Consider the following 24487-nt stretch of genomic DNA (forward strand, 5'->3'; position numbering starts at 1 on the left):
CAAAAACTCCTTCATTAACAGAAAGTGTCAAAACCTTTCAAGATCTAACTCCTCTCGTTACTTCTGACATCTAGCCAAAAATATCTCCAATAACTTTGCTTCTGCTTCTTTCCCTCCTTTATTTCAACCAGATGGCACCACTGTTATCACATCTATTTCTAAATTGAACTCTTTGCTCAAACCTTTGCTAAAAACGCTATCCTCTGACTACTTCATGCCACCTATTAAAATTCTTTGCAATGATGTTTTCCATGCCCTTCCTGGCCTAAACCCTCGGAAGGCTTGTGGACCTGATGGGGTCCCTCCTATTGTTCTCCGAAACTGTGCCTCTGTGCTTGCACCTTGCCTAGTCAAACTCTTTCAGCTCTGTCTGTCAACATCTACCTTTCTTTCTTGCTGGAAGTTTGCCTACAATCAACCTGTTCCTAAAAAGGGTGACCGTTCTAATCCTTCAAACTACTGTCCTATTGCTTTAATTTCCTGCCTATCTAAAGTTTTTGAATCTATCCTCAACAGGAAGATTCTTAAACATCTATCACTTCACAACATTCTATCTGATTGCCAGTATGGGTTCCGTCAAGGCCACTCTATACTGGTGATCTTCTGGCTTTCCTTAGTGAGTCTTGGTCATCCTCTTTTAGAGATTTTGATGAAACTTTTGCTGTTGCCTTGGATATATCAAAAGCTTTTGATAGAGTCTGGCACAAAGCTTTAATTTCCAAACTACCCTCCTACGGCTTCTATCCTTCTCTCTGTAACTTCATCTCAAGTTTCCTTTGACTGTTCTATTGCTGCTGTGGTAGACAGTCACTGTTCTTCTAAATCTATTAACAGTGGTGTTCCTCAGTGTTCTGTCCTGTCACCCACTCTCTTCTTATTATTCATTAATGATCTTCTAAACCAAACTTCTTGTCCTATCCACTCCTACACTGATGATACCATCCTGCACTTTTCCACATTTTTTCATAGACGTCCAACCCTTCAGGGGGTAAACATTTCACGTATGGAAGCCACAGGACGCTTGACTTCTGATCTTTCTAAAATTTCTGATTGGGGTAGAGCAAACTTGGTATTGTTCAATGCCTCAAAAACTCAATTCCTCCATCTATCAACTCGACACAACCTTCCAGACAACTATCCCCTCTTCTTCAATGGCACTCAACTGTCCCCCTCTTCTACACTGAATATCCTTGGTCTGTCCTTTACTTATAATCTGAACTGGAAACTTCACATCTCATCTCTAGCTAAAACAGCTTCTATGAAGTTATGCGTTCTGAGACGTCTCCACCAGTTTTTCTCACCCCCCCCAGCTGCTAACTCTGTACAAGGGCCTTATCCATCTATGTATGGAGTATGCTTCACATGTCTTGGGGGGGATCCACTTATACTGCTTTTCTAGACAGGGTGGAATCAAAAGCTTTTCGTCTCATCAACTCCTCTCCTCTAAATGACTGTCTTCAGCCTCTCTCTCACCGCCGCAATGTTGCATCTCTAGCTGTCTTCTACCGCTATTTTCATGCTAACTGTTCTTCTGATCTTGCTAACTGAATGCCTCCCCTCCTCCCATGGCCTCGCTGCACAAGACTTTCTTCTTTCTCTCACCCCTATTCTGTCCACCTCTCTAATGCAAGAGTTAACCAGTATTCTCAATCATCCATCCCTTTCTCTGGTAAACTTTGGAACTCCCTGCCTGCTTCTGTATTTCCACCTTCCTATGACTTGAATTCCTCCAAGAGGGAGGTTTCAAAACACTTATTCATCAATTTTTGACTACTGCTTTGACCCTTTTATGGGACTGGTATTTCAGTGGGCATATTTTTTTATTGGATTTTTGTTGCCCTTGGCCAGTGTTCTTCCTACATATATATAAAAAAAAAAAAAGGAACAGAACTTTGTCATAACTTAAGGACCTCCCTGTATAGAGTTGCCACCAAAAAAGTTTACAAAATTCTCAGTTGGTATCAGCATCTATGCAGCATTCAACTAGTTTGATCTAGTTACATGAAAGAGCAGAGCACTGGTAATATCTGACCTGGCAAGTCAAGACAGACAGTGTGACCTTGGGCACACTCACAATTTAACAGTTTTGGTATAAATCTGACAGTTGAGTGAGAGGATGTTTTTGCATGTGCATTCCTGAACTGACTTCCACAAGTTACTGTTACATATCTTTCTGTATCACCTTCCAATAGCAACTAAACTGCCCATTACTGATGACAAAATAACATCTGTGGTTGCTTTGTGCTGAAGAATAAAACAAATAAGAAACAATTAGTATTACTGGAGTTTGTGAAGAAACTGTGTACCAGTTGGGCAAGAGATTCTGAGATGGTAGTCACACTATCCCAGAGCATAAAGCAAGGCTTGGGGTTAGGAAAGAAAGTTGCTCAGTTAACCTTGAACATTATGGAAAGAAAAATAGAATGTAATCCTCACCTAACAGCAAAGGAATTGAAAGAAAAGAACCCCTGTGTTCTTGGTGACCAGATGCATCTCTGATATTTTTTATGACATCACAATCTGTCACATCTTTAAATCTCTTTACCCATTAATACATTGTTCTCTCTCAAACTCCAGCAATACTAATTGTTCCTTAGATGTTTTTATTACTTGGCACAAAGCAACCACAGATGTTATTTTGTCACAAGCAATTGGTAGCTTAGTAGCCAGTGGAAGATTATATGGAAAGATATGGTAACTTGCAGAAGTCAACTTGGGAATGTAAGCATGAAAAAACATTTTATCACTCAACTGTCAAATCTATACTAAAACTGTTAATGTATGAGTGTGCCCAAGTCCAACGTCTATCTTCAGTTGTCAGGTAAGATATTATCAGTACTCTGTTCTTCAATGCAAGTGATTATACTAGTTGAATGGTGTGTGAATGATGATAATGACTGAAAATTTTGTCATCTTTAATGGTGCCAACTGTATAAATAAATAAATTAATTAACTAATTAATATATATATGTATATATATATATATATATATATATATATATATATATATATATATATATATATATATATATATATATATATATATATATATATATATATATATATATACACACACACACACAGAGAGAGAGAGAGAGAGAGAGAGAGAGAGAGAGAGAGAGAGAGAGAGAGAGAGAGAGAGAGAGAGAGAGAGAGATGAGTATATATATATATATATATATATCTTCAATCAAAATCTTATAAGGAGCAAAGATGATTGTATGAAAGATAACAGAGTAACCTAGGCTGTCAAAATTATGGAAACTTTTACAATATACTCATCAAAACAGGTTGTAAAGAAATTAAAAGCAACATTCATTGAAAGATAAAAGAATTGCAAGCAAGAGTGTACATAGAACACAAGAGGTACCATGTATTTATAAAAGGGAGATGGGGTTGGAGGTATGTGAGGAAGAAAATTGGAGTTGGCCTTCTCTCCTAGATTCAGACATCAGCTTAGTGCACTCATATCCTACATCCTGCTTAATGGTGTGACTGTATAGTGGAACCTCGGTTCTCAAACTTAATTAGTTCCTGAATGTTGTTCGATATCTGAAATGTTAAAAAAAAAAAAAAACTATTTTCCCCATTAGGAATCATGTAAAATTTATTAATCCATTCCCAGACACCAGTGTACACTATCTTAGCGGCTTGATAGACGCTCCCACAGCTAAGATGGCTGCTTCACAACATCTCCAGCTTAAAAATTATTTATCCAGAAAGGATGTAATGAATGAACTTAGTGACACAGAACTCATCAGAAGATACTGTTTAGACCAATCTAGTGAGGGAAGCCTTATAGAGAGGCACAGAGAGGAGCAACCCACTTACTGCCAAAATGAAGGTGATCATAACACTTAGACATCTTGCTACTAGAAAAATGCAGTTGTGCAGTAATGATGGTGTTGGGGGTCATTGAGAGACCCACAGGTGGCTCAGGATTACGCCTGAGCACCAAAAACTGTTTGTTTACAGTGAGGCTTTTCACTATTTTTCAAAGATAGAATTGCAGTCTTACTCTGTGTCTTTTCTCCAAACATTTAAAATGAAGAAGATATTTATAGAAACTATAAATTAGTAATGGAAGGCAGCTTTTCCTATGTTTTTTAATACTTGAAATAAAGTAACTTAGTTCTATAACCAAATTATGGTACCACAACCGAAGCAATAAGGAGTTCAGAATTTTGTCTGAAAACAGAATTGTTCAAAAAAGGGAGGCATTCGGTAACCAAGGTTCCACTGTACTTTTGACTGTTTACTTCTCTCAGTATTTACTGTTGCTAACAATTTTGACAGCTTTTGATAGTATCTACTTTAAGGTTGGTGGCTCAAGTGGTAGGTATACAGTGCTCGCCATGAACATTGTCGCGGGAGACCACGGTGTCCGTTTCAATGATCAAAACGCGCGCGCTTTCCTTGGCGGGCCTCGGGTGCTTTAAATTCAGTTATCACACATCTGGCACCTCACCCGGGGTGTTGGGCAGCTTGCCAAGGCGGGAAGAAGTGACAGGCGCCTGTCAATCACTCTGATTGGGGGGTGTTTTGTTGCTGTCCTCCCGCGCCACCCCCCCACACTGGCTTGCAGTTACTCTCCTGTTTAGCTGTTGTCCTGCACAATGGTGCGCTACCAGATGTTGTCACGGGATGACATCGTAGCCATCTCATCTCTCCACAAGGCTGGGCACTCCACACGGGCTATCTCTGACCAGACGGGTGTCAGTGTCCGTCAAGTTCAACGATACGTGAGGCGCATGGCTGAAATGGGCGGCAACAAAATACCCGCGAAGAGGAAACCACCAGGAAACACCCGCAAAACTTCCCTACGAACCCTGAGGGTGGTACACCTTGAACTTGAACGCAATCCACGAGTATCAGCCAGAAAAATAAGGGAAGACAACTTTGGATTGCTGAGTAATGTGTCTGTGAGGACATTATCGCGCCGTATCCACGACGACCTCCAGTACCTGAGTTATGCAGCGCGCCCCAAGCCTGTGGTTTCTGTAGCCCAGCAAGAGAAGAGACTTGCATTTTGTGACAGGATGAAGGACTGGACTATCGAGCAGTGGCGTGGCGTGCTGTGGAGCGACGAGTCAAGATTCATAGTGACAGCCAGCAGTCAAGGTCGCGTGTACCGGCGCCCAGGCAGCGATCCCCTTGACCCCCGCTACACTGCTCCTGCCGTTAGGTTCCCTGATTCGTTGATGGTATGGGGATGCTTTTCCTACCATGGGGTGGGGAGCCTCGTGGTGTTACCCAAGAACACCACAATGAATCAGGGGAATTACCTCGAGCTTCTGTGTGACCATCTACCGGGGTCTTTCGAGATGTGTCAGGCCTCCACCTTCATGCAGGACGGTGCACCATGCCATACTGCTAAGTCAGTGAAGCAGTGGCTCAGGGACTGCTGTGTGCCGTTCTTCGAAGACTGGCCTGCTAATTCCCCGGATTTGAACCCAATTGAAAATTTGTGGGCAATAATAAAACGAGAGTTACGCAGCCACGACTGTTCAACGGTAGCCAAACTCCAAGATGCGCTTCACCACCTCTGGAACACATTCGCTCCACAACATCTCATGGTGCTTGCAGACAGCCTTCCGGCCCGTTTGGAAGAGTGCAGGAGACGTCAAGGGAAGCCAACAAATCGTAGTATAAAAGAAAAAAAAAAGAAAAAATACTGTTCAGTACAGCTCAAGTTACTAGCAATACTTTAAGAGAGAAGAGTATATTTCCCACAGAGTTTATCAAGAAGACTACTCATGATGGGAAAACTTTGTGAGGTACTCAAGTGATTTTTAACATCAAATGTAAATCTGAATATTTGAGTCCCCCAAAAACCAACTCCTCTAAACAAACCATGGAGAAAAGTAAGATCAGTTTTGACATAAATTGAGGAAGGACTGCCTAATTAAGATCATAAATTTGTGAGCTCTGAATTAATATGTGTATATTTTGACTGCATTTCTAAGTTTAGTTAAGCATGCTAATGCTCCATAAGTAATTGAAAATTAAATCTAAATATATAAACTAAATACATATATATAAATATAAAACATGATAAACAATACAGATGACTATCCCTTGATCCTGATCAAACTTTTTTCTAGTTCCACATTTTCTTTCAAAGGGAAGGGCACCAATGAGTCATCAAACTGGAGGGTTCATCTCATTTCAAATACAAATCTGTAAACCCAAAATCTTAGTATAAAGATCATTCTGACACAGTATGTCACCTTCACTGGATTCTGATGGCATAGACGATTCATACTGTAACACACAAATGTACAATAAAGATCACTACTAACAATTTTGATGAAACATGGAATAAAGACATGTAACTAGTAACAAGCTTGAATAAGACTTTTTTATTTACAGAATTTATAATTATTTGTGATAAAATCAGAGCCACCACCTATAGAAGACCAGAACAACTACCTAAGATGCTGTACCCCCACTTCTGGGAAAAACAAAAGATCATCCACTATTCATCAATTTAAGTAATTTCACTCCACCTTTATTGTCTGAAGATACTAAAATTTTCAGGAAATTTATTTCATAAACAGTTGATCTGGTTACATATATAAATCCTGCATGGAGATAAATAATTCTCATACTGTAAAACTTACTTGAAAGAACTTTATAATTTATTCTGGCAAACAAGGCTATGAACAAAAGACAGATAAAACTGAAAATTACTTGAAATTGTAATTGAGAAAGGTGTAATTAACAAGATCAGTAGGAATAATGATAGATGAGGAAGGCTGATGGTACAAATAAGTAAACTAATTATGCAGTTACATCTTATACATTGTGCTTTGTTTGGTTAAACTAATATTTACTAAATGCTGTTATGTAAAGGCAGTTATGAAAAGCATCTAAATTTCTTTTTCACAATTTCCTATTGAAAAACCTGTCATTATATTCATGTGATCTAGTTCCCAGCAAAAGCAAGTGGTAGTAACTATATGAGTATGGCATCCTAATGGTGACATCACCTTTACTGATGGACTAGGATATCATCCTTATTACTCCATCTACATCTCATCATTCTTCATTACAAATATGACTTCCTGATAGCTTCCTCTATGATTCTGATTGTTTTACTACTCAAGTACTGTATTAGTGACATATATGTGTTGCAGAGTAAGAAAATCAATCATCGCCACTTCTATCTAATCTTGCTATATGAGATGCTAGGATGGGGATTAGGGAAGAAATTGCTTTTACTTAGAATCATTTAGTAAATTGAACTCATAATTTGATATTTCTAATGAAGTAAACTTATCTCCTCATTTTAATAGTTTGTTTTTCATAGTCTTATATATATATATATATATATATATATATATATATATATATATATATATATATATATATATATACTTCATTTTTTTATAAACTAATGCAGAAAAATATTTGGAGATAACAATGTTGAATTAACATAATCAAAATAATGAACAAAGAAATTAAAGATAACAATTTTCATATTATGAAAGCTGTAAAATACAAAACAAAATCATATACTTACAGAATTATGAAATATGTACCAATCAAACCACAATGAACTTAACAAACAAAAGAAGGGCACAAATATACACACACAAAAAATAAATAAATAAATAAATAAATAAATAAATAAATAAATAGAAAATAAAAAAAACTGCCAGATCACTGTAACCAAACCAGACTCACATCATGATAAAAAATTAGACTGCTTCATGTATATTATTATTTATATATAAAGGATTAAACTTAATTACATATATATTAATTTGGAGTAATAAGTAAAACATTTACTATATTCTGGTACAATACTCAGAAAAGAAATTTCCTGGAATCACCTGTCACAATGCTGCATGCATAGAAAGTATCATGAAGAAAAGTGACCAAGGAAGGACTGCTCAACAAGAGTGCTTAAAGAACAAACACATGACTGGTGCATGAATCAAAGGGAATCAATCTCTGAGATGTAGGTATAAGATGCATAATATGGAGCACAGAGCAAGGATATACCTGCCATGCCTGGAATTTTAATGAGATTCTTCTGATGTACATAACTGTAGAAATCTCCACTTGATACACTCTCCATCTTAAAACTGTACATTTTATGTGTTTTCTCTTCTCTTCTTAAATCCTTCATAGTTTCATCATGTGTCTCAATGTAACTTCCATGTAGACCGTGAAGTATATATCTTGTCTCCCTATGCTCTCCATTTTCCCTTTAAAAATTTTTAAAATTAAAATCTTACCTGAGGGAAGGCATACTCTTGCCCTTGATCAAGCCAGCTTGGGGGAACCTAGGTGATGGAGGACATGGGTGATGGCGATCCTCCACAAACTTGTCAAGGGCAGAGTGTGGCCTTGATTTCTGTTCTCCATCAATGCCCCAGGAGCTGCCACCAAACTCTGCACCCCCAGCCCCTCCACCACCTCCACTGCCAACACCACCCTGATCAAGAAACACATTTTTAGAATTATGAAAGACATCCTTCTTTTCGATAGTCATATGTATATGTATGCCTTTTCATCATCTCAGTCTCTATAGATGACCAAAACACTACTTACACCACTCTATCACTCTTGCTTGACACATCAAGCTTTCATAAACTAGTCAGAGTTGGTACTACAAGAAAGGCAATATTTTATCAGCATATGACGCATATTATGTGTTCATGCAACTGATACAATTGAATATCAAAGAGGAAAAAATATTAATAAATGTAAAACACCAATGTCTAATGTGAATTGCCTGTGCACTATATAACAGTAAATAATGCAGATCTCATATTTTTAAAGCTCATGATGATAGGGATGAATAAGAGATATTATGGTAATTTGTTCTGAGGGTCTCAAAGGGAAGCTCTTCCATCTTTTAAGTACATACCTTTCACTCAGGAAACTCTCAACAAGATCTTCAGCTGGTGTTGTTAGTTGTTACCTGTCACCAACACAGTAATACTCCATCCAGTTGCCAACACTGCATGTCAGCATAGTGGCATAGCATTTTTCTATAGAATAGTGAAAAACTGATCTTCTAGAAACAGGCTTCTTTGAAGCTAATTCAATCATCAGGCTTCAAACTAAGTATGATTCTGAACCCTGTGTTTTGAACAATAATTAAAATGATATAGAAAAATAAGCTCAATACATTAATAACTTGTACCAACCTGATCTTCTGATATGGATGATCTCCTGCTTGAATCTTCATGACCAATCTTCTCAAGGGCCTTCTCTGAGCAAGACCGGAGCTTAGTCTCAACAAATGCTCTCAGTTCATTGAGTTTTTTCTTCTTCCTAGTGCTGCCTCCTGCCCGGCTGATCCCTTCTCTCTGGCACGGATGCTCAGATAGAAATAGCGAGTCTGTCAGACAGAAATTTATGAAGATTTTGTGATATTAAAAACACAGACACATCTTATTGCATAATAGTTGATTATCTATCACCATACACATACAGAAAAGTTATATGATTTTTTTTTCATTTGTATCTACAACTAATCTCAAGTGTATGACAATAGTCACTAGTACCAATTATAAACAGACACAATTGGTGCATTACATATATTAAATTTTATCTTCTCAGGTGTAATGTGAACTAGATAAACAAGGATAATCTGAGCCTGTTTGTTAATGTACCGACAGATTTAGGAAGCAAATGATTTCATATTAAAGAGTAATTCAGTGGTATATTAACTTCAGATTATATGAGACACTCATACTAAGGTTATAACTGGAAATACAGGAGCACATTAAACATATTACACAGTGGATATATTGCATAATGACAGTGAAGTATGAGTTAGCAGTAAAAATTTGCTGTCATGAAGGCACTCTCAGACCAAATGCAGTGGACTGGGTATCCACCACAGATACTCATTCTGATTCTCATTCACAAGTGACAAACAATCAGTTTAATGCTCATCACTGCTTTGGTGTTAAAGGTGTGGGAACCTACCATTACATGCCATCCTCCTGATTCAAACAGCCCATGTTCTATGCTACAGTTAAAGGGAAGAGAACTGGGGCTAGAAATGTCATTTCCTCCATAAACAAGAGAAACAAGAGAAACAAAATATGAATCAAATGAAAAAAAAAATCATCAGAACCACATACCAATTCACAGAAAAAAGAAAACTTTTCCATGGCTCTGTGGCATTTTTAATAAGCCAAGAGAAAGAGGAACTTCAAGCCCCAATTATTCCCTCATGAATCAGAATGTCTGTCCTCTTGAAAGTTGTTCCCTGATGATTAAGGGAAAGAAGTGCACCAGAAATACAAACAAACAAATAAATCAGTGATTTTTTTGCAAAGTATCATACAAAATACAACTGAAACTTTCAGACAAAAACATATTTTACAAATATAATAAAAATGTGCAACTGCATGCAATTTTGGGCGTGATTTTTATCATAAATAGTGTTGTTGAAATCTATGGTGTAGTTTTTCTTGTTTAATAATACAAGCATTTAGTAAGCCCAAGAGTGGATGTGCTGGGAAAGCTGCACTTCAACCTGGTGCAGTGTTCAACATCAAAGTGAGAAAACTTTGGAGGTACGAAACTCAGATCAAGATATAGTTGGGCCTTCTGTTGCTTTAGCTTTGAGGTCTCAGTTCCTTCTTTAGTCTTCAAAAAGAACTCACGAACTGAAAACACACTGCCTTTGGATGGGAAGAACTTGAATTTTTTTTCTCGATGGATAGTGAGGTGCCTCTCCAAAGAGCCCTCCGATGATAAGGGTTGAGGGCAGGAAGAAATATAAGTAACTGACTTGCTGATGCTCATGTCACTTGAATTCTGGCCACTCCGAGAAGATGTCTCAGAGTCTTGGGTGGGGTAGGAATGATAAAATTAACTAATGATGGTACTTACATATAATATACATATATATGTGTACTAAATGAGAAGACTACATTAAACAATACATTAAAATATAATAAACATAATAAAGCATGATGTAACAAAAATCTTCCAGAGATAAGAAAATAATATGGCACCAAATAGTAAAAGGCAAATACATACAGGAGGTTAGATGGGATCAAAACCTGACACAGCAAATTTTAAGAATGACTTATCATCATCGTCATCATCATCATCAGTGTCCACTGCACAATAGAGGCCTTCTCCAACCTTCTCAATTCATCTGTGTCATCTACCTGTCAATTTCAGCCCATTCCAAGAAAACTTATTTCATCTTTCAACCTAGTTCATTCAGCCCATAAATGATCACCACTGGCCAACATCCACTATGCTGTCTTCTGCCTGTTTGCCTGTTACATAGCTTTATTTTATTCCTGTAATAACTTTGTGGGTTTGTAGGCTATTTGGAACCACATAATAAAATATATTCAGGCTTCTCTCTCTCATGATATAGATGGATGTATCTTCTTCTGTAATGAGATCTAAGATTAGTGATACATATTCATATGGGATCTTTCTGCTGCTCATCAATGTTAAATACCAAGTTTCTGAAATACTGAAGGATTTATTTATAACTATATACACATGCTCCTATTAGGTAAGTAGGACTGAATCCTGGCCCACCAAACTCTTATTCATAAATATTACTAATCATATCACAATCAATCAATACCAAGTGACCACAGATCATTATTCTTCCCTTGTTGGGCTACCACAATAGATTCTGTACAGATACCTAAATTAAAGGATGTGCTCAAGAGTGAGCCCTACCACTTGCTTTCTTTTCCTAGATATAATCAAAGACTGTAAACTCTGTACAATAACCTTGCAGTAAGAAATTTTCAATATACTCAATTCATTATAATATAGTAAATGAGAAGAGTAAGCCCCTTGTGCATGTTGTGATAATGATGGACACTACGACACTTCTGTACATATAAAAAGTGACAAGACCAACAAAAATTCATTTGAGACACGGAGATCACTGACTTGATTGGAAAACAAAAAAGTAACTTTGGCATCCCATGAAGGGCTAAACAACCAGCCCTCCTGTAAATATTTCATGCCTCTGAAATCTAGCTTTAAATCACTCTTTCACTGTTTCAAAATCTGGCCATTACACAACTAGACATGTAATGGTGATTGCCTACAATGTTTACAAAAATCAAGAAATAAAAAATCAGTGGGGATCAACTTACGTAATTTCTGATGAAGCATTACTGAATAAAAAAAACACATTGAATAAAAAGATTAAAAAAATACTGGAGAAGATGCATGTCATCAACTATAAACATTAAAAAAAATCAGTATCAAGGAAGAGGAAAAATCACATTATAATGGAACAGACAAACCCATCAAGACCTTTAGTCTTGGTAACAATTGTGGCTTAATTAATAAAGTTATGTATCCATCAGATATTCAGTTAATCATCACTCCTATAAATATACCTCACCTGTCATAGTTGGATCCAGATCAGTTTCTAATATATCAAAATCTATTAACTACACAACATCAACTGGAAATTTCTTTAAACCTTGCTGGTAAGATTAAAAATAAATTGTGTACACACCACAGCAGTGTGTTATACAGTATGTAAATTAGCAGTTGAAACATTATTTTTCAATTGTTATACCGATATATCTATCTATAAACCTGGCCAATGTCCCCACGACAGAGTAACAAAGACAAGGCATACACCTACCATCCCCCTCTCCCACACACACACAAAAAAAAAAAAAAAATTCTGTAAAACTAAAGGAATACTTAGAAGATATTAAGTAATATCTCTTGAAAATTCATCATTGTCATGATAGCAATATCAATTTTAAGTTTCTGTTTTGACCCTCAGAAAGATTTTAATTTCTACTAAATTATTGCACGTCATAATAAAACTACACATGCTCTGAAATCACACATTAGCACTTAAAAGTAAGTCATCACTAATAAATACACTTCCTCTTATATTATTTCCTCTTAAAATCAAAGAATTAAAAGAAAAATAACTGGTAACTATATGAAACAAAAAATGTTGCACTAAACTCCAACATGCACAACTCACCTTGACATAAAAATGAAAAATCAAATTAAATTTTTAAAATCCATTATCCCAGCAGCTCAAGAATTTAAGAAACAGATTCATACATCAACAAAAAGACTGAAAAATAGAACTGAGTAGCAGAAGGATCCAGCCTACCCTTGCAATACATGTTGCCTATTATTCACAAACCTTGTTTGCTTTCAGCCTTGCTGTGGTTATATATATATATATATATATATATATATATATATATATATATATATATATATATATATATATATATATATATATATATATATATATATATATATATATATATATATATATATATATATATATATTTTTTTTTTTTTTTTTTTTTTTTTTTTTTTTTTCATCAAAAAGTTCTTACCCTGTGATGTTCAGTTGAATTGGTTGAAATAGTAAAACAAACTTGATCATTATAATCATGTGAAGTTCTGCAGAGAACCTGACCAGATTACTAACCACTGATATAGTCTGAGGATGACTGCTCACTCTGCTCTAGACCTTCCTTAGGCTTCTTCTCCTCCACAGGTTCACAGTGTAAAGAGACGTGGATCTTGGGGATGGGCAAAGAGTTGCTGCGTCTCCGAGGGGGAGCTGAGGTACCTGTCTCCTCACCAATGTCCTGCAGTCTGCTCAATCCACAGTTTGGTGCACGGAAATAAATGCAAAAACAAACAAGAAAGTTATCAAATTTGCTTTTGTTACCCAAGCTATTTTGTGCAAAATAAAATGTATCATAATTATTCTGTGCCATATACTCAATGAAATAAGTAATGTTTTATTAAAATACATAAAGTCAGAATGGGAAAATATACTGCATTATCATCAGTGATGCAAGACAGATCTGTACTAAAGCATGCAGTGGAGTAAATGACTAAAAGCAATTCTGTATGTAAGAAAAACTGCATGATACATTATTTTACTTCAGAGAAACAGAAAAGACACATGCAGAAAGTTTATACAATATTCTGAGAGGGTCATCATATGATTTTGGACTACATCCAAATCAAATAATGCAATATTAATTTCTTTTAGTTTATAAATGAAGGATGCTGATATGATTATATAAAAAAAAACTGACATGACACTGAAAAAAAGTTTTCTTGCACTTCTTATTTGAGGATGATTGGCAATTTTTTTTTTTTTTTTTTTTAAATACATGTGCCTGTTACTGAATCTTCTGTATAAAATAATAAATAAAATAAATCCCTGAATGTTAAATTTGATTTTTATGCATATTCCTAGACTCTGGAGACCCTAAAATCACTTTACTCATTTGGTCATCAACCCAAGTAACTGTTTTGTTAAAATAAATGAAAATTCTTTGTTGATCAGGATTATTTATTGTAAATCTGGATTCCTCATTTATTAAAAAATATGAAAATTGATCATGATAAAATCAAGATATAAGGAGAAAACTTGGGTTAATCAATGAACTTCAGTGTCTCAAGAGCATATAAAATACTATCATCAGAAATATTAGATTACAAATTTCCACAGCATATCAATCACTTGTCATGCATTAACCCATACATAATTCATATGAATGAGAATATATTTTTTTTAAATAACTGGATGGTACTACCAAGCATCAAAAAATTTCAAAACAACCAAACAAACAAACAAAATGTAAGTCAGTCATAGAAAACTGTCTCCAAGGGAACAAGCACTGAAAACAAAACTTAAACATCTGCTGCTGTCCAGAAGCAGAATGTTTTCTGGTTTCTTACACCTTAGAATGATTCTTGGAACAGGAGCCTAATTGCTTCATTTCATAAAGCTTGAAGACTGTATAGAATGTTCAATATTTACATTTACATTAAATCTGCATAGCTGCAAAGCACTATGTAGAGCTAACATCTACAGTTAAATATTTCATACAAATTTGAAAAGAGCAGCATTATTTTTGGAGCCTTTTATTTTACTAAACCAGAGCCAACCCTGGATGGTTAACCAAAACTTGAAGCAATAATATAAAGCAAGGTTAAAGACTACTTGAGTTATCATATCCACTATTTTAATTCAGTATTATCTCTGCCTATTGACATAGTCCATTAATAGAAGCACTGATTTTAAATTAACATCCAAGAAAAGAAACCACATTTTATGATAGGCCACTAAATATGTGTGAAATTACGGAATTAAAAGTGCATTTTGTATCAGTGTTGATTAACTATGTTCTGCTATATGTATATCCTAAACAATGCTATGTACTGTGCATGGTATACACACTATAAGTATAAGTATAAAATACTGAAGTTCTGTCCAGCCTATTCTATGGCATTTCAACAAATTTCTGATAGTGTGGGTAATAAATGTATAAGCACATTTACAGATATAAACTTAAAAAAAGTCAACTATCTCATAATACAACTACAAAAAGCTTACAATCAAACCTCAACATAATCTGAAATCAGAAAAAACAGAATGAGTGCATCTTCGCTACATATTTAAGTGGGGCAGGCAGAGATGAGCAAATAACACAAGGAGTGGAGATAGGCACTGCTCAACTCCCTATACCTCTACACTTTAACCTTTCCATCTCTTTCACACACACACATAGACACGTCTCACACATTCATCACCTGGACATGTGCATACTATGTGTTTACAATTGTACTACCTAATCATAGAATTAGGTACATCAGCACAAACATCTTAACTTTGCTCATGATATGTGCAAGAAAAGTTTAAATTATTTTCTGACAGTAACATGAATACTATCTTAAATATTTGTATTTTAATGTATAATTCAAAATTCAAGACTTAATAGCCTTGAAACACTCCTGTGAGAAGTTTAAAGAAGCTTCAAGAAATATGAGTAAAGCAATGAATGCACTGTTCAATCTTACAGGAATCTTAAATTTTAATAGCATGATCCTTTAATTTATTTTCTATAGTTCTAATCTCCTTTGCTGATCTATAAAATTAAGTTAAAATTCAGAGAATTTGCTTGAAAGGCCTTACAGTTGTTATTGCTGATAAAATTGGTTTAATAATAAAAAATAATTTATGATAAGAAACTTTCTCAATTAAATTCCTAACTTTTCTCCCACTGTGCCTAAATGCCACCTTCCATTTTCAGATTCATTCTCACACATCACACATTCTTTTGTTTCCCAATCTTAATCTGGACACTGTTAGTTTTCTACTGTTCATTACTTTTCTTGTTTCTAATATTCCCCAGCACACTACCTTGCACTACTACATCATACTTTCACACTACCCCTACACACCTATGTACACCCCAAAACAGTGCCCTCTCCACAAATCTCACCTTTGCGCTCTAGAGTCAAGTTGGGGACAGAGGGCAGAAAAAGAAGTGCTGTCAGATACTAGATACTTTAGCCTCAGGCTTAAAGGAGGGCTGTTAAACTACTTTTTTGGATATTTAAAACATAATTGCCTACCTAAAGTTAGTCTTGCCTTCCACATATATTTCTTATCTTAAGCTCATCATTCAGTGAAGGATCTCAACAAGTGAAAAATGTAAAGACAAGGCTAACAGTACTAAAGTAAGGGATTGTCTGCTACAAGAGAAAGACTGGACAACAATATCATTATGGTTAAGGCTTCCAATCTGGTTTGCACAAACAGAAAAGAAAGTAAAAATTCACTTGCCTTATGAATGTATATTTTTGTAAGAAAGTAGCAATTCAATTGCTTTATGAATGCAGTTTTGTATCACATTAGCTAGACTGCTTCTGAATTTCATTGCATTTCATTACTTTACCAGATATTAAAGAAAGAAATTCATGTACACAAAATTTCCCTGGACAGTCTACATGGCCCTTAAATATTTTTTTCTCTGTTCTGTCATATAATCAAGAAGAGCATACAACCAAGAGCCTGTTCCTTTATTTCAAAATATCATGACACAAGAATATTATAATCTTAAGGAGAGAGAGAGAGAGAGAGAGAGAGAGAGAGAGAGAGAGAGAGAGAGAGAGAGAGAGAGAGAGAGAGAGAGAGAGAGAGAGAGAGAGAGAGAGAGAGAGAGAGAGAGAGAGAGAGAGAGAGAGAGAGAGAAATTAGTTGAAAGCATACAAAAGTGAGTCAGATTAGTTTTGAGAGAGAGAGAGAGAGAGAGAGAGAGAGAGAGAGAGAGAGAGAGAGAGAGAGAGAGAGAGAGAGAGAGAGAGAGAGAGAGAGAGAGAGAGAGAGAGAGAAATTAAGTTGAAAGCACACAAAAGTAAGTCAGATTAGTTTTGAGAGAGAGAGAGAGAGAGAGAGAGAGAGAGAGAGAGAGAGAGAGAGAGAGAGAGAGAGAGAGAGAGAGAGAGAGAGAGAGAGAGAGAGAGAGAGAGAGAGAGAGAGAGAGAGAGAGAGAAATTAAATTGAAAGCACACAAAAGTGAGTTAGATTAGTTTTCTCCTAGCAGCTTATGTACAAAGTGCACCATTTGAAACCAAGAGAGGTCAGGTCAATTCCAATAGTAGACATTACTTCCACTGAGATCTACAAATGCTGATAAATAATATGCTAAGTGATGTATATCCTTTGAGGTTACCCTTTATGAAAATAATCACAAGAAATATAAGAACCTAACTCACTGATTATGGATCTACAATGATTAATGCAAGTGGCAAACCAGATCCCAAGCTCAACTCCAGATATCTCCCAATCACAGTATACAAAATAAAGATTAAGTTAATTATATGTGTATCCTAATATATCTATATAACAAGGTGAGCTCAATTTTAAATAGAAATAGCTGTGACAATCCCTGTCTCACTGTGAAAACACTCATACAGGGCAGAGGAGGAAGCATTTCCAGTCCCTTCATTCTGTCCTTTACGCTGCTTCTTATTACTTGTACACAGGTGAAGAATGGCAAAGTATTCTTTAAGCCCAGTCAAAAAAGTCAACTGCAGCCATAAATGATACATATTTGTCTAAATATAATGAATAAATGAAGCCAAGATGATTCCCAGTAGATCTGTTTAAAATTCCATACTAGCAATACTTTCAGTTACATTTTGGTTTATTCCCAAAACCAAGCACAATCTTCTGTTTCATTCTGACCACATAAATTACTCAAAGATAAATACTGTATTCATTTAGACAATCTTGTTATTATGGAATTACTGTATTATTAGAATGTTGAGCCTCCAGAGTTGAGCTTCCATAACCATAGCTTAGATGTCCTCTAAAGTACACCCCTACATAGGGATAGCAGAGGGTTAAGGCAACTGCTTAATAGGTTTTCTTTACCAGCTGAACCATGCAAGTCAATTCAGTCTATAGAGAGCACTTGTAGAGCTATTACTTTATACTGGCAGGTTAAGATAACATTACTAGGTGGTTATTTAACTGACATAATTACCCTCCACTGCTTGGCTCTACACATCAGCAGTCTATCAAAAGGGGCATACATTTGTATTTCAGCCACCACAGTTACAAAGTAACCTTTCACATCTTCTCATAACCCTTCATTTGCAAAAAAATCCTGTTATGAAATTCAATTACTCTCAAGTTATATGTTCTTGTATCTCAAATGTTAATAATGAAAACATCAAAATGGCACTCTCATGGAGTCAACTAATACTGCTTTTTTTCTCTCTCAAACCCACATCTTTCAAGTGTATGAACTATCTTTTCAGCTACCTGCAATTAAAAAGATAATGCCCCTTCTTCCTAGGCAAATACATAAATACCATAAAACACTATCTAGACTATCAATCTATAAACCCTATAATAAGATATATCAAAACACAAAATATTTCCAGAATATTCAAACTGTGGTGGCTGGATACCATATAAATACAGAGACAAAAGAGAGCTTTTCTATCTACATCTTACCTTCTGTAAATAAAATTTAGAGCCCAGTACACTCCCTCCTCCATCCACTGAGGCACAAAGAGGCACCTCATCACGGCAACATCCAGGAAGGTGGCCAGGGTTGGGTCAAGAAGAGAACTTGGCTTAGCTCCTCCTCCTGAGATACTGCAAAAAAAATTCAATACGCTTTGAACCATTACTTATAAACCAAGTTATTGAAAAGTATTTAACATGTACATGGTTGAAGTCAACTGACACTCACATAATGCAGGACTAGGATGGTTATGATGTCAATTGACATTTTGTTCGTATTTCAAGCTAGGCTTAAACAAATACATGACTGTGTCATTATTTTGAACTTTCTTTGCTATCAGTGAACTATCACCCATGGCCTAGACTCCCTCTCTCCCCCTCCAGCTCTTTCCATCCCCTTCCATTTTCTCCCTCCTACCATACCCAGTGAGCTGGTGGGAAGTGCATGTAACTTTACACCCCCAACCACAATAGTGCAGTGTTACCATGATCTATAGCCATCCATCCATCCATCCATCTATCCACTTATCCATTCATCCATACACTCCTCCATTTGTCCACTTATTCATGCATCCACTCATACATTCATCCATATATCCATCTATTTACATATTCATTCATCCAGCTATCTACCCATCCATTTAGCCATTCACCTAACTATCCATCCAGTCACTACCTAATCATTCATTCATCCACTCATACATCCATCTATCCATCCACTCATCCATCCATCCATCCATCTATCTTCCCATCCATACAGCCATCCATCTCATACGTTCATCCATATGTCCATCTACTTACCTATCCATTCATCCACCCATCCATACACACATTCACCCATCCACTCATACATACATCCATCTATCCACTAATCCATCCATTCATCTGCTCATCCATCCATCCATTTATCCACTCATTCATCCATATATCCATGCACCCATCTATCAATACATCTACTCGTATCCAACCATCCATCCATCCATGTATCTACCCATTCATCCATCCATCCATCCATCTATTCATTCATTCATCCATCCACCTATCCATTCATCAATCCATTCACCTGTCCATCCATCCATCCAGTCATCAATCTATTAACTCCTCCAACCATCAATCTATCTACCCATCTGCTCATCTATTCATTCTTCCACTCATCCACCCACTCCTACATCCATCCATCTACTCATCCATACATCCATCCACTCATCCATCCTTCCATTTATCCACTCATCCATCCAGCCATCCATCTATCCTTCATCCATTCATCCACTAATAGAACCATCCATATATTCATCCATCCATCCAATCATACATTTATCCATCTATTCACTCACCCATCCACTCCTACACCCTCCATCTATCCATCTACTCATCCATCCAACCATCCACTTATTCATTCACTCATCCATCCATCCATCCATCCAGCTGTCCATATATCAACTCACCCTCCATATATATATATCCATTTATTTATCCACTAATCCATCAATTCATCCACCTATGCACCCATCTAACCATTTATCCAACTATCCATTCACTCATACATCCATCCATCTGTCAACTGCTCCATCCCATCCATCTACTCATCTGTTGATCCACTCATCTAACCATCCATCCATCCATCCATCCACTCATCTATCCATTTATCCATCCATCCAATCATACATATATCCACTCACCCATCCATCCATCCATTTATCTACCCATTTATCCATTCAGCCATCTATCCACTAATCTATCTATCCACTTATGCATACATACATTTATCCATTCATTCATTCATCCATCTATCCATTGATCTACCTATCCACTTTCATCCTTCAATCAATACATCTACCCACTCATCTGTCCATCATTCCACCTATCCACTTGTCCATCTGCATATATATCCACTGATCCATCCATCCATCTATTCACTCATCCATCTACCTATCCACTCATCAATCCATCCATGAAAACTGCTTCCCAAAATGTTTCCTGAATATTTGCAAACTATCTGCAAACATTTGGAAAGCATTTTAGAAACATTTGAGAAACAATCTGGAAACACTGTTTTCAAACAATGTTTCAGGGTGTTGAGGCCTTAAAGGACCTGGATCAAGGTAAAGATGTGCTTGAGCATACTTTTCCTTTTCTTCCTCCATCCACCCTGCCCATGCCACCCACCCACACACACACACACACACACACACACACACACACACACCACTAGAGTGGTGGATATAATGCAAGAAAGAGATGGATGGGCTGATTGTGTTTATTTAGACCTGAAGAAGGCCTTTGATAAAGTGCCACACAGGAAATTGTTGTGGAAGTTGAAGCATAATGGTGGGCTAAGGGGGGGGCCTGCTGAGATGGATGGAAAATTTCTTGACAAACAGAAAAATGAGAATGGTGGTAAAAGATAAAAAATCATCATGGAGGGAAGTCATAAGTGGAGTACCCCAAGGCTCAGTACTTGCACCAATCATGTTTGCAGTCTATATAAATGATATGACAGAGTGTGAACAACTACATGAGCCTTTTTGTGGATGATGCAAAGTTGCTGAAGAAAGTTGAGAGTGCAGAGGACTATGGAACGTTACAAGAAGACCTGAACAAGATATCAGAGTGGAGTTATAGATGGGAAATGGAATTTAATTTAAAGAAGTGTTAAAATAATAGAATTTGGAAAAAGTACAAGAAGAGTAAAAGGAAATTATGGGTTGAATGGTGTAAGGTTGAGTGGAGCAGAAGAGGAAAAGGATCTTGGTGTCACAGTGACTGAGAACCTGACCCCGGAGAGACATTAGCAAAATTACAGGAGAAACCTATAACTTGTTGAGAAGAATAAGGCAGGGCTTTGCGTATATGGATGAAGAGATGGTCAGGAAGATGATTGTGTTGCTGATAAGACCTAGACTAGAATATGCAGCAGTAGTGTGGCTGTCATACAAGAAAAAGAATATAAGGAAGTTGGAGAGAGTTCAGAGAGCAGCTACGAAGATGGTACCAAGTATCTGGGACTTGTCATATGAAGAGAGACTGGAAAGGATACAGCTACCAACATTGGAAAAGAGGAGAGAAAGGGGAGACTTGATTGCGATATATAAAGCATATGAGGGAGTAGAGGTGGACCAGAGTGACTTAATGATCTGGGATACACAGGACACTAGAGGACATGGAAAGAGGCTGAAGAGGAGTGCTTGTAGAAGAGATGTCAAAAAGTATAGTTTCCCATATAGAAGTATTGATGTATGGAACAGTCTGGATGAGGAGATAGTAAATGCAGAAAGTATACATGGATTTAAGGCTAAGTTGGATATTAAAAGATATGGAGATGGGACAGCAAGAGCATAGCTCTTTCCCCATAAAGCACAACTAGGTAAATACACACACACCCTTCTCCCTACACTTCCCACGACCCATCACCCACACATTCTGCTACCTTGGTCTTACCATCTGCCAGTCCTTCACTATCATCTCTTCCAAGCCACCAGCACACTTCTCCATCTCCTCAAGTTATACATCGGGTTGTGCCTGCCAGTATATGTGTCAGTGTTTGTGACTGTGTGATAGTAGTAAGTAATGCCCGTGTGTGTCATTACAATAAGATTGTTGTGATGGGGGGGTGACGTTGGTTGCACTGTGCTGCCAGGTAGTGAAGATGGGTGTTAGCAATGATGCATGAGATGCTAGCAGAAGCAGTTTGGAGAGACCAGAGGTGGCATGGAAGATGATTGGTCAGGAAAGCTGCAGTGTGCTGGCCAATCACAGAGGAAGTGACACTATAAAAGAAGCTGTGGCAGCCCCCAAGAGAAAGAGAGCACCTGTTTCCTTTCTATGCCACACTGCGACACCAGATGAAAGTGAAGCCAAGAGAAGGAGAGAGAGCACCCATTCCCCACATACAGCACACTGTGATGCCAGATAGAAGTGAAGCCGAGACAAGGAGAGAGAGTGCCTGTTTTCTGCCTATGCAACATCTGTGTTGACAATCTGCAGTGTGCTTTCCTTGTGTGACACTATGACACTAGTCACCTGCTACTGCCACTACGTGACTGTACCCCAAGGCATGGTGTGAGGATTGTGTGCCCTGGCAGACTAAGACAGTGAGTACTTGACAGTGAGGTGTGTGTGTGTGACACCTGCAGAGGAGACAGCTGTGCAATGCTGTTGGTAAGCTATAACTCCATAGTGTGCTGTGCAGTGCCACTATTCTGTGAGGTGGGACATGCTACCTAGTGACATAGATGCTTTGCCAAGTGAGGCCCAGTAGTACAAGCCTTACTTGTACTGTAGCGTGTTAGTGTGCCTCGTGTACTGTGGTACTGCACTGTGCAAGCAATAAAATAAAGACAGGAGTGCCAGTGAAACAGTGTTTTGTTGCCCTTCCCTCTCTCAGTAGTCTGCTGAGTCCAGACAGGTGCCATGTGTGCATGCCTTGCCTCTGCGAGCCAAACGAACCCAACAACAATAGCAGCTGTGGATTCCTGTTGTGTGTGCTGACTGCCCTAGGCTGCTGCAGTGATAAGTGTGTACCTGAAGGTGCCTGAAGGCTGGGAGGGGTGTGCACAGCAAGATGTGAAAATTCAAGTAACTTGGGCAGTGAAGATGCTGATGGCCCAGAACTTGATGAGGACCTTAACAGCTCACATCACTATGCTCCTGTGACACAGCCCCCATGACCCTGGTAGCAAGGCTGCACACCATGCTCATATCCAAGGTGACCATGTGTGAAGACATGATCGCTACTGCTGATGGAGGTGACTGCAAGGATATTATTTCCTACCCGACACCTTATCATTTTGATGAAAGGGGTTGTGGTGTTGTGACAGATGAAGTGAATGTGAGATCAAGTGAAGTATTTTATCTTCAAGTCTTTTTTTTTTTTTTTTTTTACACTCAATTTCATCACCATCATGCACTAATGTAATATTTTCACATTTTCACATTGGGAGGAAGGTGGATACTTTCACATTCCCAATATCTGGTTTGTCATGACCATCAATGAATTCTGCACATTCACTGGTGTGTTGTTAATGATGGGCACCTTCAGGGAAAAAACCCATTTGGGACTACTGGAGCACTGATATCATGACTCTAACTTTACTTTTCTCAAAATTATTATTGCCAAAATTACTTGTTTTTAATCATCATAAAAATTTTGCTTTCTATTTAGTCCTTACTAGGTGTGGATTGATGAGAGTTTAGTGCAATATTGTGGGAAAAAAATTATTTTGACTATACATTCCATCCAAAAGACAGATTCGGGTTGAAATTATTAATTATGTGTGATTGTACAACAGGCTACATTCTCGACATGGTCTTGTACACCATCAACACCAGCGAACTCAGAAACGATAGATCGAGTGGATTACTTGCTAAGTCATCAAGACATTCATGGACCCTTATCTCAGTAAAAGTTACGTGCTTTACTGTGACAACTGGTATATGAGTCCTTCACTCTCCAAGTTCCTCTTGGACAACAATACTGGGAGATGTGGCATATGTAAATGCAATGAGCAGGCCATGCCTTACCTCCCCTCCATGAAACAAATATAGTAAGATGAAGTAAGGTATGTGTAAGCACAAAAGTGTCTTATAGTTTTATGGAGAGACAAGTGAGACATCCACATTATGACAACCATTCATAAACCCCTTGTTGCCCAAAACAGGAAAAAAATACAGTAACCAAAGAATATAAATGGAAAC

At 37.2% G+C, this 24487-nt stretch overlaps 1 protein-coding gene across 16 annotated transcripts in view; it reads right to left on the reverse strand.

Moving 5' to 3' along the window:
- LOC135106387 (protein unc-80 homolog) overlaps positions 1–24487 on the reverse strand; it is a 172762-nt gene that overhangs the window by 118047 nt on the left and 30228 nt on the right. For 14 of the 16 annotated variants that reach the window (XM_064015354.1, XM_064015358.1, XM_064015359.1 and 11 more), the window contains 6 exons: positions 18782–18925; positions 13439–13608; positions 12114–12134; positions 10557–10820; positions 9165–9358; positions 8247–8446 (listed from right to left, as the gene is read on the reverse strand). In XM_064015354.1, coding sequence (XP_063871424.1) covers positions 8247–8446; positions 9165–9358; positions 10557–10820; positions 12114–12134; positions 13439–13608; positions 18782–18925 — 993 coding nt within the window. The remainder of the gene's footprint in view (positions 1–8246; positions 8447–9164; positions 9359–10556; positions 10821–12113; positions 12135–13438; positions 13609–18781; positions 18926–24487) is intronic. The other 2 variants (XM_064015356.1, XM_064015364.1) reach the window with 2 other exon arrangements.

Source organism: Scylla paramamosain, chromosome 13 (genome assembly GCF_035594125.1).
Source record: "Scylla paramamosain isolate STU-SP2022 chromosome 13, ASM3559412v1, whole genome shotgun sequence".
NCBI lineage: Eukaryota > Metazoa > Arthropoda > Malacostraca > Decapoda > Portunidae > Scylla > Scylla paramamosain.